Genomic DNA, 13908 nt, shown 5'->3' on the forward strand with positions numbered 1-13908 from the left:
CCATGGAAAGACCTCACCTCGGTAATTGATTTAGGAGTGGGTCACTCCCTAATTGCCTTTACTTTGTCCTTATCAACATGAATACCTTGAGCACTTATTATAAAACCTAAAAAGATTAGTTTATCACAACAAAAAGTGCATTTATCAAGGTTAACAAATAACTTTTCAGTTCTCAGAATGTCCAAAATAGATTTAACATGGAAAACATGATCATCTAAAGAAGTTGAGTAAATCAGAATATCATCAAAATATACTAGCACAAATTTACCCAAATAAGGCCTTAAAACTTGATTCATTAATCTCATGAAAGTACTAGGTGCATTAGTTAGACCGAAAGGCCAAACAACCTACTCATATAATCCAAACTTAATTTTAAAGGTTGTTTTCCATTCATCCCATTTCCTCATCCGAATTTGGTGATAACCACCTTTTAAATCAATTTTAGTAAAAATTGTTGAACCATGTAACTCATCAAGCATATCATCAAGTCTAGGGATTGGATGTCTATACTTTACTGTTATTTTGTTGATTAGGCGGCAATCAACACACATTCAAAATGAACCATCTTTATTAGGCACCAATAGGACAGGGACAATACAAGGGCACAAACTTTCTCTAATGTACCTCTTTTGTAATAGTTCTTCCACTTGCCTTTGTAACTCCTTTGACTTTTCTGGATTGCTTCGGTAAGCTAAACGATTTGGAATGGTTGCACCAAATACTAAGTCAATTTGGTGCTCTATGCCTCGCAGAGGTAGTAAACCATCAGGTGCCTCATTCAAAACATCCTTATAATCCTGCAAAAGAGATGTAAAGACACTAGGCAAAAAATCGTTAAGGTTAGCTAAAGATAAATAATTTTGCCTAAACCTTACAAGGATACAAGGTTGTTTGTGATATAGGGCTCTCCTCACATCTTTTTTACTTGCAAATAAATTTCGCACTATGTTTTTATCGTTAATGAACAATGAAGAAGTATTTATGTAGGCTAGCGAAATAAATCTAAATAAAACTCTTATGTATACTAGAACTTTAATTAACCTAAACAATAAGTAGTTTTAAACTAAACTTTTTTGTTGACATAAAACTCCTAAATAATTTAAAATACTTAATAATAATAATTTCGGAATAATAAAATAATAAAATAATATGAACTGATAAATATAATATTAGGCTCATATATAATAAAAATTAATCTTAAAATCTGAACCCAATACGATTTAAACTTGAATTAAAAGCTAGAAACTCATAATTCCTGTCACAATCATGTCCAAAAATCCTGCTCGCGCCAATCTTTATTAAAATGGTCATAACTTGAGCTTCCAAACTCAAAATCAAGTAATTCAAAGTGTGTTTCAAAGCTAGGAGATATATCTTGGAATGCCATGAAGACATCTCAACCTCAAAATGCCTGGATCTCATCCAAAAAGTCATCGCAAGTCTGCTGATTTCCCAAACTTAAAAATTGCCAGCTTCGGTGAATGAAATTTAATAAATTTCACTCCATCTGTGCATGTATCAAGAAGGAAAGGTTAAATCTGGTTTAATTCTTGTCTGTGGGTTTTTAAAAAATATATTTTTTTATAAAATTATTGTTTTAATAAATAAATTTTATGTTAGAAAAGAAAAAGGGTATTCATTTATTTATAATTTTGTATGTATTTTATAAAATCTTATATAACTTTATCAGAAAATGAACTTTTAAATTTTTTTTGAATTTTTAAAATATTAAAATTTAATTTTTCAAGAATAAAGATTAAATTAACAAAATGTGTGAAGTTGAGGACTAAATTTGTTGAGTTTTTGTAAACATTAGGGAACTAAATTTGTTATTATGTCAAAGAAAAAAGTCACATCAACATTTTGTTAATAATTTAACAGAAGAGTGACTAAAATATTAGATTTCAATAATGTTAATGACTAAAATAATTTTTTTAAACCTAGGTGATAAAACAGAAATACGCTAATAGTTAGGTGACCATTTGTATAGTTTACCATTTAATTTTGTACTAATTATTCTTTATTTCATTTTTAACTATTTGAACACATATGTATTAAATATTAAATATTATTTTTCCTCATATTATTACACCGGAGATCAAATGTGTAAAAAAAGTATATTTTTGTCATTTCTTTTCTTTTCTTTAATTTTACAACTCGTATTTTACAAAAATTAAAGGGTAAATTAATTTTTTAAAAGAAAAAACTACAAGTTACAATAATTACAATCAAATTTAATAATTAAAAATAGTAAACTGAATAATAATTCACCAGAATAAATTTAGATCAAATTAACATTACAAGATTTAAACATCAAATTTTAAAGTTTTAAGTCTTCAATTAAATTATTTCATTTAATTTTGCAGCGTTTTGTTGGTGCAAAGTTTTTTTGCTAATATGATTAAGAAATATTTCATGTTTATTTCACAGTTCATGATAACAAAATTTTTTAAGCTCATAAATTTTTTTTAGAGAGTGAAATATGTCTGATTTGGTTGCTGGGAAGTTTATTGGAACAAACACCCGCAATCACCACAAGAATTAAAAATTGGGTTTGAGTTCGATCACCAATGATTCACTAATATATATTTATGATTAACGCAAATCGCGTGAAGTTGGTACGCACTAACTCTTCCTTTTTTTCCCTTTGATTTGCTTTCATAAAAAATAAAAGGAATTCGCAGGTGGCATATATGGTACAACATGCTTTGTTTTGAAAATAACAGGCAATTAGTGAGGATGAACAAGGTAAAGGTAAAATAAAATGAAATAAATCTAACTTTATGCTGGCATTTATGATCATAGGGGAATAAATTCATAAACATAATTTATTCAACTTATTTAATTATTTGTAGAAGTTGACATTTAATAGGTTTAAATTTTAAATCTCATATATAATTCAAGATTAATTTAATTATAGCTTCGAGTATATATAATGATAAATTTAGTTTTTAATATTTATATTTTTTGTTAATTTATATTTTTATTTTTGAGTAAAATTTAGTAATTTCAGAAAAAGTAAAATTAATTTTTTTTAAAAAATACTAACTAAAGCATTAAATTTTAATGATAATAGTGTGGCAATTGCATGGCAATTATGTGTACTTCATATTGACATAACATTATTTGTCTTATATGTCATCATAGTGCCATGTCAACAAAGAATAGAAATTTTAAAAATATTTTTAAAAAATATATAAATAAATTCAAAAATAATATATATAAGTACATAAAAAATTTAAAAAAGCATGAAGTATATGTGGATGCCGGCTATCCTATTTAAAAATTTAATATTGTAGTTAGTGTTTTCATTAAAAAAAACTTAAGGGTATAAAAAATCTTTGAACTTTTTTAAAAATAAAAGCAATTAAACTTTTTTTTTTACACTCAACTGGCTACTTAAACTATCAAAATGTAACAAAAAAACTCTTTAACCATTAATTTTAACGGTTGACTGTTAAAGTTAATAACCTCTAATTTTTTCTTTCTTTTTTTCAGGTATATCCGCCATGTGTCATACAATGGTTGTGACACATAGCGAAAAAATGATAAAAAATATTAAAATCAATAAAAGGTTAAAAGATTAAAAAGTAAAAAATTATTAAAATATATAAAAATATAGAATTTATAAAATTTATAAGTTTTTATCTTTGCTATGTGTCAAGTCATGATTTGATATGTGACGAAAAATGATAAAATATTATTATAATTAATAAAAATTATAAAAAAGGAAAATATAAAAATTATTAAAAATTATAGAAAATATTTAAGATTTATTAAAAAATTGGAATTTTTTTAAAAATTTTCAAAAAAATATGTATTAAATGTATAAAAACCTAATGAAAATGATTGTATGTACCAAGAAAACAAATAAATAATTATAAATTAAAACAAAAAATAAAAAAAATAAAAGGAAGATTGAAACTATCCCGTTGAATCTTTTATTCTTATATATCAAAATAGTGCAAAGCCTTCTTGTTTCGATGTCTTATCGTTTCTTTGTTTCTTCACCAATTTCGTCATGAGAGGTAAGAAGTTAAGCTAAGTAATATTAAAGAAGTATTAAATTGGGAGAAAAAATTGAAGAAAATTATATAAAGAAGTTTAGGACTTTCATGTTTTTTAATAAATTTTTATAGTTTTTTATACTTTAATATATATTTTTTATTTATTTTAATATTTTTATCTTTCTTGGCCACATGTCGAAACATGATGAAGATACCTAAAACAAATTAGGGTCATTAACTTTAGCTATTATCAGTTAAAGTTAATAATTAGCATCCTTGTTACATTTTAGTAGGTTAGATACTTAATTGAGTGCAAAAAATGAAAAATAATAGCTTAATTATTTGTTCAACTTTAAATCTTAAAAAAAATCAATTCAATAATTTTAAAAGGATATTAAATGGTGAAAATTCAAATTTAATTAAAATTAATAATAGCTGACAAAAAAATTTAAATATTACTGACTACTTTGTCTGTAACATATATAGAAAAAAAAGGCAAAATTCATGCATTTTAAAGTTAGTTTTAAGTACTTACCAAAAGAAAAGTTAGCTTAAGTGAAGATATACTTTTTGTAGTTTTCCCTGTCCTCTTTTTTTCTTATTTTATTTTAATTCCACATTTCCTTTCCATGCAAGTTACCTAATAAAGTTACCGTAAGAATTGAAGCATGAACTCTTTTTACACGTCCTCACGTCCCCCACATTATCATTTTATTCAACTCCAAATATATATCCTGTAAAATGTAAACCCTACCATTGACCCACCAACACCTTCACAATTATTCATCGACTCTTTTCAACCTCTTCTTCCATGCCTTCTTCTACACTACTCTTCAGCATCTGTGTCACATGCTAATCCATGTGAAACCCAGTTCTAGACACATCCCGCCAAATCAATGTTCATCATTATGATCAATTACATATATCTGCATATATAGTATATAGTAATATAGTATATTTCAAGACGGGGACCGGTTCTCAAGAGCATTACACGTGTTGGAAAATTATTATTTTTAAAAGTATTGCCAAGTATTTAACACGTAACGCTACAGGATCATTCCCCATTGATCGATCTAACATGAAATCTGACAACTAAATGCACCAAAGGTTCCTCTCTCATGCCTTGTTATTATGTATATCAAAAACAATATATATACCAAAATACATATTCTTTCATCACTATTTACAATGAGTATGGATTCGTTATTTAATTGTTCCTATTGGGATTATATTAAATGAACGAACTCCCAGTGTTTTACCTCTATGAGGCTCCCATGCATCGGTTCTTGAATGTAGGGTAGGAGGATGGAACTATTCATAAATCTTTAAGTCTTAAGCTAATTAAATTAGATGATAATAAACACTTAAGTGTGCAGAACCTGTAATTTGTTGTAATATTAAGGATGCCGACTGAAATAAGACTGAAAGAGTAGGGTAGATTAGAATAGAGAAAGAGGGAGCATGGGGAAATGGTGTCTCCTTTTCTCTGCCATTGCCAATAATTGAGGGTTTAAACTTGGTTTTACTTCAGCTAAGGCACCAATCATAGGAGTTGGATGAATCTAGTGGAGTCCATCTTTCCACGTACGAAAGAGCCGAGGTTGTAAAAAAAAGAAGAAACAGCTTTGGAACCGTGTTAATGTCCCTATTCAAGAAATCAATGTGTTTATATGTATATATATATTCACATCAAACAAGGCCATTTAAGTGGATTCCAACTCCTCATTCAACCATAGATTCCCCAACCTTAGTGGTGGGTTTCCCTTTCAAAAACCTAACCAAAAAGATTACTATCCATTCTATCCTTTCAAAACAAAGATAGCCCCTGAATAAAAACAAATGAAGTCTTCTTCTCGCAAGTGGGGTTCCTCCAAATCTATGTACCCAATGGATCAGGCTGTTTGTGAGCAATTCTATAGGGACTACTAACATACACATTATCATAACCTAATATTTCTATATTCTTTGTGGGGTTTCAAGACCGATCATAAGATTATTACTCTTCAAATAATGAATGTGTTTTTTTAAATTGGATTTCAATATCATGTTTGCTAGTCATGGCAACTCAATTCCCTTGTCTGAGGAAAGGGTGTATGTAGATCTATGGTATTTGAAAATCGAGGCAGCTAAATATAATAATAATTTAACACTGGGACAGGCAAAAATAGATTAATCTTAACATGTTTAGTGTAGTTACACAAATGGCAATATTTTTTTCCTCATTTGGCTCATAGATATACCCCCAAATATCTAATAAATATCTATTCTTTGATATTTTTATTACTTTCCTTCTCCAATAATAAAGGGGCTTCAATAAATTTAGAATATTTTCCCCATTTTACGAGGTGTAACTATTGGTTGAGTTCATCAAGCTTTTGGATTTATATATAAAACAAAAGAGGTCAAAAACCTTACATTAATCACTTGAATTACGTTTTAAATAAACACATCTTTAAAAAAAATCTAGCTAGAAAATCAGCCTAGTGGTTTCATTTATTAATAATAATAAACTACAGTTTAAAAAATTCGTGGATGTAGCTTTGCAACAATTATTGATGTGATAAAAGAACATTTGAGAACATGAAAAATGCGTGTCTCAATTTAGTATCAAGTTGCACATGAATGCAGCATTGACCAAATTAAGCTATTATTTGTTCTTATGGAAAGGAATGAAAAGAGAAACCCAGATTGTATCTGGTTATTATTTGTTGGATTTAAATTGTGTTTTTGGCATGCACGTTTTAATAAAAAAGAGAGCAACCTTTTTTTCCAAATATCTACCCTCATAAACCTACCCTTTTGACTCAGCAGCTGAATTAAATGTCATGCATTTTTACGATATAATAAATAAAAATGGGGCCACCCTCTGCCAAATCTTCCCTGGCTTTGATGATTCTTAAGCTAAAAAAAGAAGAAAAAGTCAATAGGCTATTGTTGTTGGTTCTAGGGGATGCCATTAAATGTATTCATAAGCTTTTCTGCTTGAGGAATAAATAATAGGAGAAACAGAAATGTAGACATTAACAAATGCCAATTATGGAGGGTTTTTAAGTTTCCACGACAGTTGTCAGTTGCATAAGATAGTAGTTTATTAATATTGAATAAGATGATCAATAATGGAGGAATATAAATGCATTAAGAATTATAACAAGTTATCACAAATCTTTTAAAATAAACTCCAAAACAAATGAATATTCACAATTATTTATCTAAGTTTATTTTTGAGTGATTTCTTAAATAATTAAAAAATTATAGAAAATTATTAGTTTTTTAAATAATTTTTTAAAGTTTTGTTTACTTTTTTGAGATTTTTTTTAAAATTTTAAATACTTGTTGACGTGGCAAAATGTTGCATTAGCATAAGGTACTTGTGGCACATCATTTGTCATTGTTTAGTTGCTTCATTAGCCACTTCATCACTAAACAGTAGAAATAAATGAAACTTAATAGGGACTAATTTGACTATTTTTTAGTAAAAGATGAAAAATGTAATTTGATTCCTAGTATAAAGGCCTATATGTTACTTTTGTCTAATTCTACTATCCTTCAATTCCATGTCACTTACATAATTTTTTTTTAACAAAAAGGCGAGTTTGATCTTTGATCTAACTTATAGGGACTAATTTGCCTTTTTTTTAGTAAAAGATGAAAAATGAAATCTAATTCCTAGTATAAGGGCCTATACGGTACTTTTATGTAATCCTACCATCCTTAAAATATTCCATGTCACTTACATAATTTTTTTCTAACAAAAGGGTGAGTTTGCTCTTTGATCTAACTTAATAAGAACTAATTTGCCTATTTTTTTAGTAAAAGAGGCAAAATGCAATCTAATTCCTAATATAAGGACCTTTATGGTACTTTTGTCTAACCCTACTCATCCTTTAATTCCATGTCACTTGCACTTTTTTTTAAATGCCAAATCATTACTTAATAGCACAAATGAATGAATTTTTTTAAGAGAAGAATCAATTTACATTTTTTTTAACATACAAAGACTAATTTACCTATTTTTTAAGTAAATGATGCAAATTACAATTCGACTCTTAGTACAAGACGTCCATAATTCTCTACCTCATTTACTAAAGGTTGTGCAATTAAGACAAATTTACTAAAGGTCATTCTTATTTCATGTTAAAATGTGTAGGTTTTGGTTAATTGGTTAAAGTTAGTTGAGATAATTATTGAATTAATTATACAGTTGGTAGAATGATAAATTTAGTCCTCTATCTTTATATCTTTTGTCAATTTAGTTTTTATTCTTTTCTTAAGTTAAGTTTGATCATTAAACTTTCAAAAAAGTGTTAAATCACTTTTTGTTAGAGTTATATGCCCCGAATTCCATCATTTGTTAAAGAAATAAAATAAAGAGGCAAAATAGGGAGATCTGTGAAGATGAAGGACCCGAATCCCGCACAAATTGAATCCTTAGATGACTATACTTATTCTACTAGACATTAATTATAACAGGATTGTTTAAACCCTTAAAATAGGAGTAGTTGAACTCTTCTTGTATTTTTGGTTTTTCAACATTAGTGAATTTCTCTTCTTCTTCCCGTAGTTTTTCTCAATAAGGGTTTTCCACGTAAGATCTGTGTGTCCTTATTTTTCTTTCTTATTGCTTTGTGTTCATTCTTATTGCCATTATCGACGTTAAGTATAACACTTTTTTTAAAGAAAATGTTTAAGTAAAACATTAATTTTTTTTTAATGATTTGGGCATGGGAACCTACATGGCAATCTATAAGTACTTCATGCTAACATGACATTATTGTCTTATATGTCATGTAAACAAATAATTTAAAAATTATGAAAATATTCAAAATTTTAAAAAAATATAAAAATCCATAAAAACTAAGAAAAATTAACATAAAGTACATGTGGATTGTTATGTGGGCTACCATATTTAAAAGTTTAACTTTTTAGTCAATATTTTTTTGTTAAAAAACAACGATTCAACTATTTTTAAAATATTGATGATCAAATTTTACTCTTTTTAAAAGGTTGAGAACCAAATTGACAAAAAATGTAAACGATAAAAGGCTAAATTTATCTTTATCCCTAAACAATTTAGTGTTTGAAAATCTTTCTTGTTGTTAACAAAACAAGCGTACAAATCTTTGAATGAGTTATGATTTGCACACAAGGTTTAAACTCCAAACATAATGGAACGAAGCATTTGCCATTAAATCACTAACATGTTAGCATAATTGATATTTGTTGTTGATATGATAATATTCATTACGTTTATAATTACAATAAACTATATGTACCAAAAGAGAGAGAGAAAAGACAGTAATAAAATAAATCCGAAGAGCATTAGGAGACCACTTTTGAATCTATTCCACTCTAGATTTCAGTCCAAAATCAGGGGCTGGAATATCCTTTTTTTTTTTTACCTTTCCCTTTATTAAAGATGCTGATGGAATAAGAGATTTTTCGTAAAACATGGTTGTTTCATAGACATGTATGTAATTATAACCCCTAGAGATGAGTTGAAAGCAAGGTGCGAATATAGAGGTGGCAACCTACAGGTCAATAACACTCGCATCTATTTATCCTGAATTGATACGGTAATAATGCAACCATTTAGAGGCTCGTCACTCATTTTGTTACCTTCTATAAGAACTTTCAAGACTCTATATATACCCTCAAATATTCCTTTTTTATCTTTACGAATTTTATAATTTATTCAGTTTTGTGTGCATACATTTTCTATAATTTTCAAAGGCAATGAATATAAGTTAAATTTTCATTTATTTTTAAAGGTTTCACGTATGATTTTAATCTTGAGCTTTTATTATTATTATTATTATACCTCCATAAATAAGAACATGTGGCCGATCAAGAGGTCACCTGATGGATGTACTCCACCTGCCACAAATTGAGAGGCTGCTAGAAGTTTCACTCCTCATTTTAGTCACTTAGCCTTTTGTTAAAGATATGATCGTTTTAGTCACCAAACCTCTCGTAAATTCAATTGCTCCGTACCTTTAATCAAAATGAATAACATGGTATATCTTGTCACAAATATTCTTGTCCCATTGAAGACATCCACCCCTACTTATCCTACAATGATGGCTCGATTACAAGTCCAATACATTAATATTATTTTGCACAGGACCTCACCTATAAAGAGCCCCTAAAACAATGAAGAGCGGACCAGCTCTTGAATATACTTGCCTATACTTTGCCAACTTACCTTCAGCACTCCAACACATTAATATTATTCTGCACAGGACCTCACCTATAAAGAGCCCCTAAAACGATGAAGTGAGGACTAGCTCTTGAATATACTTGCCTATACTCTGCCAACTTACCTTCAACACTTAGTCTTCATACTTTCTTAACCTCTAGTCTCTATAACTTTCAACTCTCGGTCCCAATTGGGTGAAATGGCCTCCATCAACACTACTACACCCTCCTCTTTATTTCTTTCTTGTTGTACCTTTGTATCAACAATTATATATTTTTGTTTTATATTCCAAATACTTCGTGTTTTTTTATCAAATTCTTTCACTTTCAAAAGACTATAAATCTTCTCCACCCTCCCTCAGTTAGTCCTTTTACAGTGTTCACTCAGTTAAATACCAAACTGCCTGTCCACTAATGAAGTGACAAAGGCAGCGTTCTTTATAGAAAAAGCTAAAAAAAATGAACTTATTCACAGACAAGGTTGGATAATAGCTGAGAAATTTGGCCCCAAAAAAGAAATTAGATTAAAGTTAAAAGCATAAGCATAAGCATAGGCTTAGCTTCTTATTTTGAGTTAACAAAAAAAAAAGCAATAACTTAAAATTAAATTTGCAGATGCATATGCTGAGTATCTGAAATTTAAGTGGTAAGTAGCGCATCAGACTTTTTAAATCAATTTTCAATGAATATGCTTAATATTATAATTCCCTTCCACGAGAAAACTTTATATTCATCACAGATATAGTGAAAATGAGATAGTTTTGTTTTTTATGTTATTCGTATTCAAGTGTTATCGTCCAATGTAAGTAAACATTAGACATGAGTATGTTCCATCATTTTTTAGACTAGGCATTATAATTGCTGAACCATTTCTCAATACTTATATTTGAATATACATCCAACATAAATATTAAAAAAAATTAAATGAAGAACCAAAGCAACGTAAACTTTGCTTTTGTTAATAAGAGGGATAAAGAGATAAACAAGGAGAGTAACATTTCTATGCATAATAGACGAATTATGAAGCTACAAGTCATAACCCTTGTACCATGCTAGTTACAAGATGTGCAAGGCCTTCAAGCCTAAAGATACAATACATGTATTATATATATATATTCTTTTTTTTCTTGTTCATTTTTTTTTATCTTAACAAGAATTTACTACATAATTTCGTCCCAACCCTTTATATTTCTTTTTGCTAGGGTGGACAAATGTTTTTCCATATCTTCCTAACTTTTAGATTTTGAATTAAGCTCCCATAGATAATTGTTTCCATTCAACCAGACGCCGTAAAAAATCCATAACCTGCAAGAAAGGAAAGATTATGATAAGTTACCAAAACAAAAATAAAATAATACTTGTTTGTGCTAGTTTTGGAACTTACCTCATCTGGTTCTTGTAAAGAATATGATGCATTGGTGTCTTTGGGGTACTTTGAGACAAGAATTCCGAAACCTTGTCCTCTGTCTCTCAATATCTAATAACAATGGGGAAAAAAACACCACTGTTAGCACAAGATCTACAAGTTTAATAAAGCAAAGACATGCCTTGTCCTTAATTTTGAGCATTGGATACCTTAAATGCATCTTCATCTGTGCGATCATCTCCAATATAGACAGGGAAAACATCAGTACAGTTTGCGAATCCTATAAAAAGATGTTTATAATAACTGTTAGTACACATCATCCCCTCAATGCATCAAATATTATTTATATTAAAAAAAAGAAAAAAAAAAGAAAACAACTTACCAAGAGATTCTAATAAAAATTCAAGGGCTTTCCCTTTGTCCCATTTAATAGTAGGACGGATTTCAAGAACCTTTCTGCCTTGAGTTAGTCGTAGCTTGGGGTACTCCTTTAAAACTGACTTAACCTGTTGTGCCAGTCCACTCCATTTCTGTTGTTTTGAAGCAAAGGGTCAAGTGCCAATAAAATAGTCGGAATAATTCTAAGTTAATAATTGTAATTTGGCTTTTTTTTATTACCTTTTCATCAACACAACGGAAGTGTACAGAGAGACAGAACTTGTTGTTCTCCACCTTAGCTCCTGGAGTTGATTTGGTGGTCTCAACCAATTGTTTGTAAACCTCGTCAATCATGGGAAGAAATTCACTTGCTGGTTGGAAAAGAACATGTTCTGTCACTTTGTCAGTTTTGGAACGTTTCTCTGGCCCTTTAATGTCCATGCCATGACTTCCAGCGTAGTACAGTTCAGCTAATTTCACAAATTTATACACCTACAATTTGCAAAAACAATGAAAAAAATATATTTAAGTTCGGGGGAAAAAAGTTGGTATTTTTTTTTTTAGAATAAAATTTGTGGCCTGGAAATGTACCTTGTCTCTGCATCTGCCACTCACTATAGCAGTAGGAAAACACTTTGCTAGCTTTCTCACTGTCTTTCTCATCTGGTGTACATAAGCATGAAAAAGTAAGTATTGATGAAAATACCCAAAAGGGTTATACAAAGGTTAACCATAGTTTTATATAAGACAAATAGGCAACCTTGTTGGACATGAAAGCTCGATCTGGATCCTCAACAATTGGTGAAAGTGTGCCATCGTAGTCCAGAAACATTATTATTTGTTTCCCTTTCGACGCATCTATTATCTGCTCAAACATCTCCAGGGCAGATGGATGGTGTAGCTACAAAACAAATCAGAATCTTTATTGTGTTGAAGAAAGAGCAAACCCATTTTTATTGAAGGGTTGAAATAGCTTTAGAACTTACATTCCAGGCACCTTGATCATCAGGTGTGGATTTTATATGAGTTGGTGAAGAAGCTCTCATGGAATCAACCCATACACTGGCTCTTGCCCCAGCATTGATTTCAAGGTTGTGAAGCAACCTCTTTGTTGAAATGGAGATATAACCATGGGGTGCTGGCGGCTTTTGAGCTGATACCGTCACTGTGATTGACATGTTGAGGACAGATTTTGCATCAGTCATTATATTTTGACCACCACCACCTATATTCTTTGCTCTCTCTTCTAAGAAACTCACTATAACAAAACAAAGCATTTTTAGCAAAAAGCTGCCTTAAAAACTAAAAAGCCCACAGTTCTCAATAGGTCCCCAAAATACAGAATAACAACAATAAAGAACTTACCCATTTGTGGATATTAAGGTGTCTAAAAAGAACCAAGTGTTAAGATGTTAATGTGAAGGTAAAGAGGAGGAGATTTGAAACAGAGGAGTCTACAGAGTACTCAAAGGAAGAATAGGCAGAGAAATAGGGAGAAGAGAATGTATGTGAGAGAGACAGAAGGGGATTGAATGCCCATTTTATAGCAAACCAGACACAAAGCGACGAAACAAACTAAGTATGCCTCTCTCCTAAATATGGGACCCACCGTCCTCCATGACCATATCCTGAGTTTTTGCTTTAAGGGGCTCCACCGCCACGTGGTCCCACAGCCCAAATCCCATGCCTTTGTTAAAACAGCCGTCTTTAGCCTTAGCAGTGTGAAGTAAAAAGGCAGTTTTAACAGGCTGCTAGCAGTTATGCCATTTGGACCATAGCCTTGGACGGCTCGCATCATATGGGTTTGTGCCACCTGTGCTCACCAAATCGCATCATTTAGCTTGTTAGGTCTGTTCTTTAGTTCTCTATGCAAAAGTTTTATTATATAAATAAATCTTCTTTAAAACTTCACATGAAGCTAGTCAGTATATCTAATTTGATCCAATAGAAAATTATTGCTGT

At 29.9% G+C, this 13908-nt stretch overlaps 1 protein-coding gene across 2 annotated transcripts; it reads right to left on the reverse strand.

Moving 5' to 3' along the window:
- Positions 1-11181: 11181 nt before the first annotated feature.
- Positions 11182-13488, reverse strand: LOC107943797 (probable trehalose-phosphate phosphatase J). 2 transcript variants are annotated; one of them, XM_016877599.2, is made up of 9 exons: positions 13312-13488; positions 12933-13204; positions 12707-12847; positions 12538-12609; positions 12187-12438; positions 11951-12098; positions 11778-11848; positions 11587-11679; positions 11182-11507 (listed from the first exon to the last, which is right to left on the reverse strand). In XM_016877599.2, the coding sequence occupies exons 1-9, from the start codon at positions 13313-13315 to the stop codon at positions 11451-11453; spliced, it is 1110 nt and encodes a 369-aa protein (XP_016733088.2). In that variant the 5' UTR covers positions 13316-13488; the 3' UTR covers positions 11182-11450. The 2 variants fall into 2 exon arrangements, with proteins under 2 accessions (XP_016733088.2, XP_016733089.2); XM_016877600.2 differs by having other exon boundaries at positions 12933-13111; positions 13312-13453.
- Positions 13489-13908: the final 420 nt, after the last annotated feature.

Source organism: Gossypium hirsutum, chromosome A11 (genome assembly GCF_007990345.1).
Source record: "Gossypium hirsutum isolate 1008001.06 chromosome A11, Gossypium_hirsutum_v2.1, whole genome shotgun sequence".
NCBI lineage: Eukaryota > Viridiplantae > Streptophyta > Magnoliopsida > Malvales > Malvaceae > Gossypium > Gossypium hirsutum.

Coding starts and splice junctions, on each gene's coding strand:
- LOC107943797 (XM_016877599.2), bottom strand. Junction 12,439..12,537: donor GTGGCAGATGCAGAGACAAG/GTACATTTCCAG, acceptor TGCAAATTGTAG/GTGTATAAATTTGTGAAATT. Junction 12,099..12,186: donor TCCGTTGTGTTGATGAAAAG/GTAATAAAAAAA, acceptor TCAAAACAACAG/AAATGGAGTGGACTGGCACA.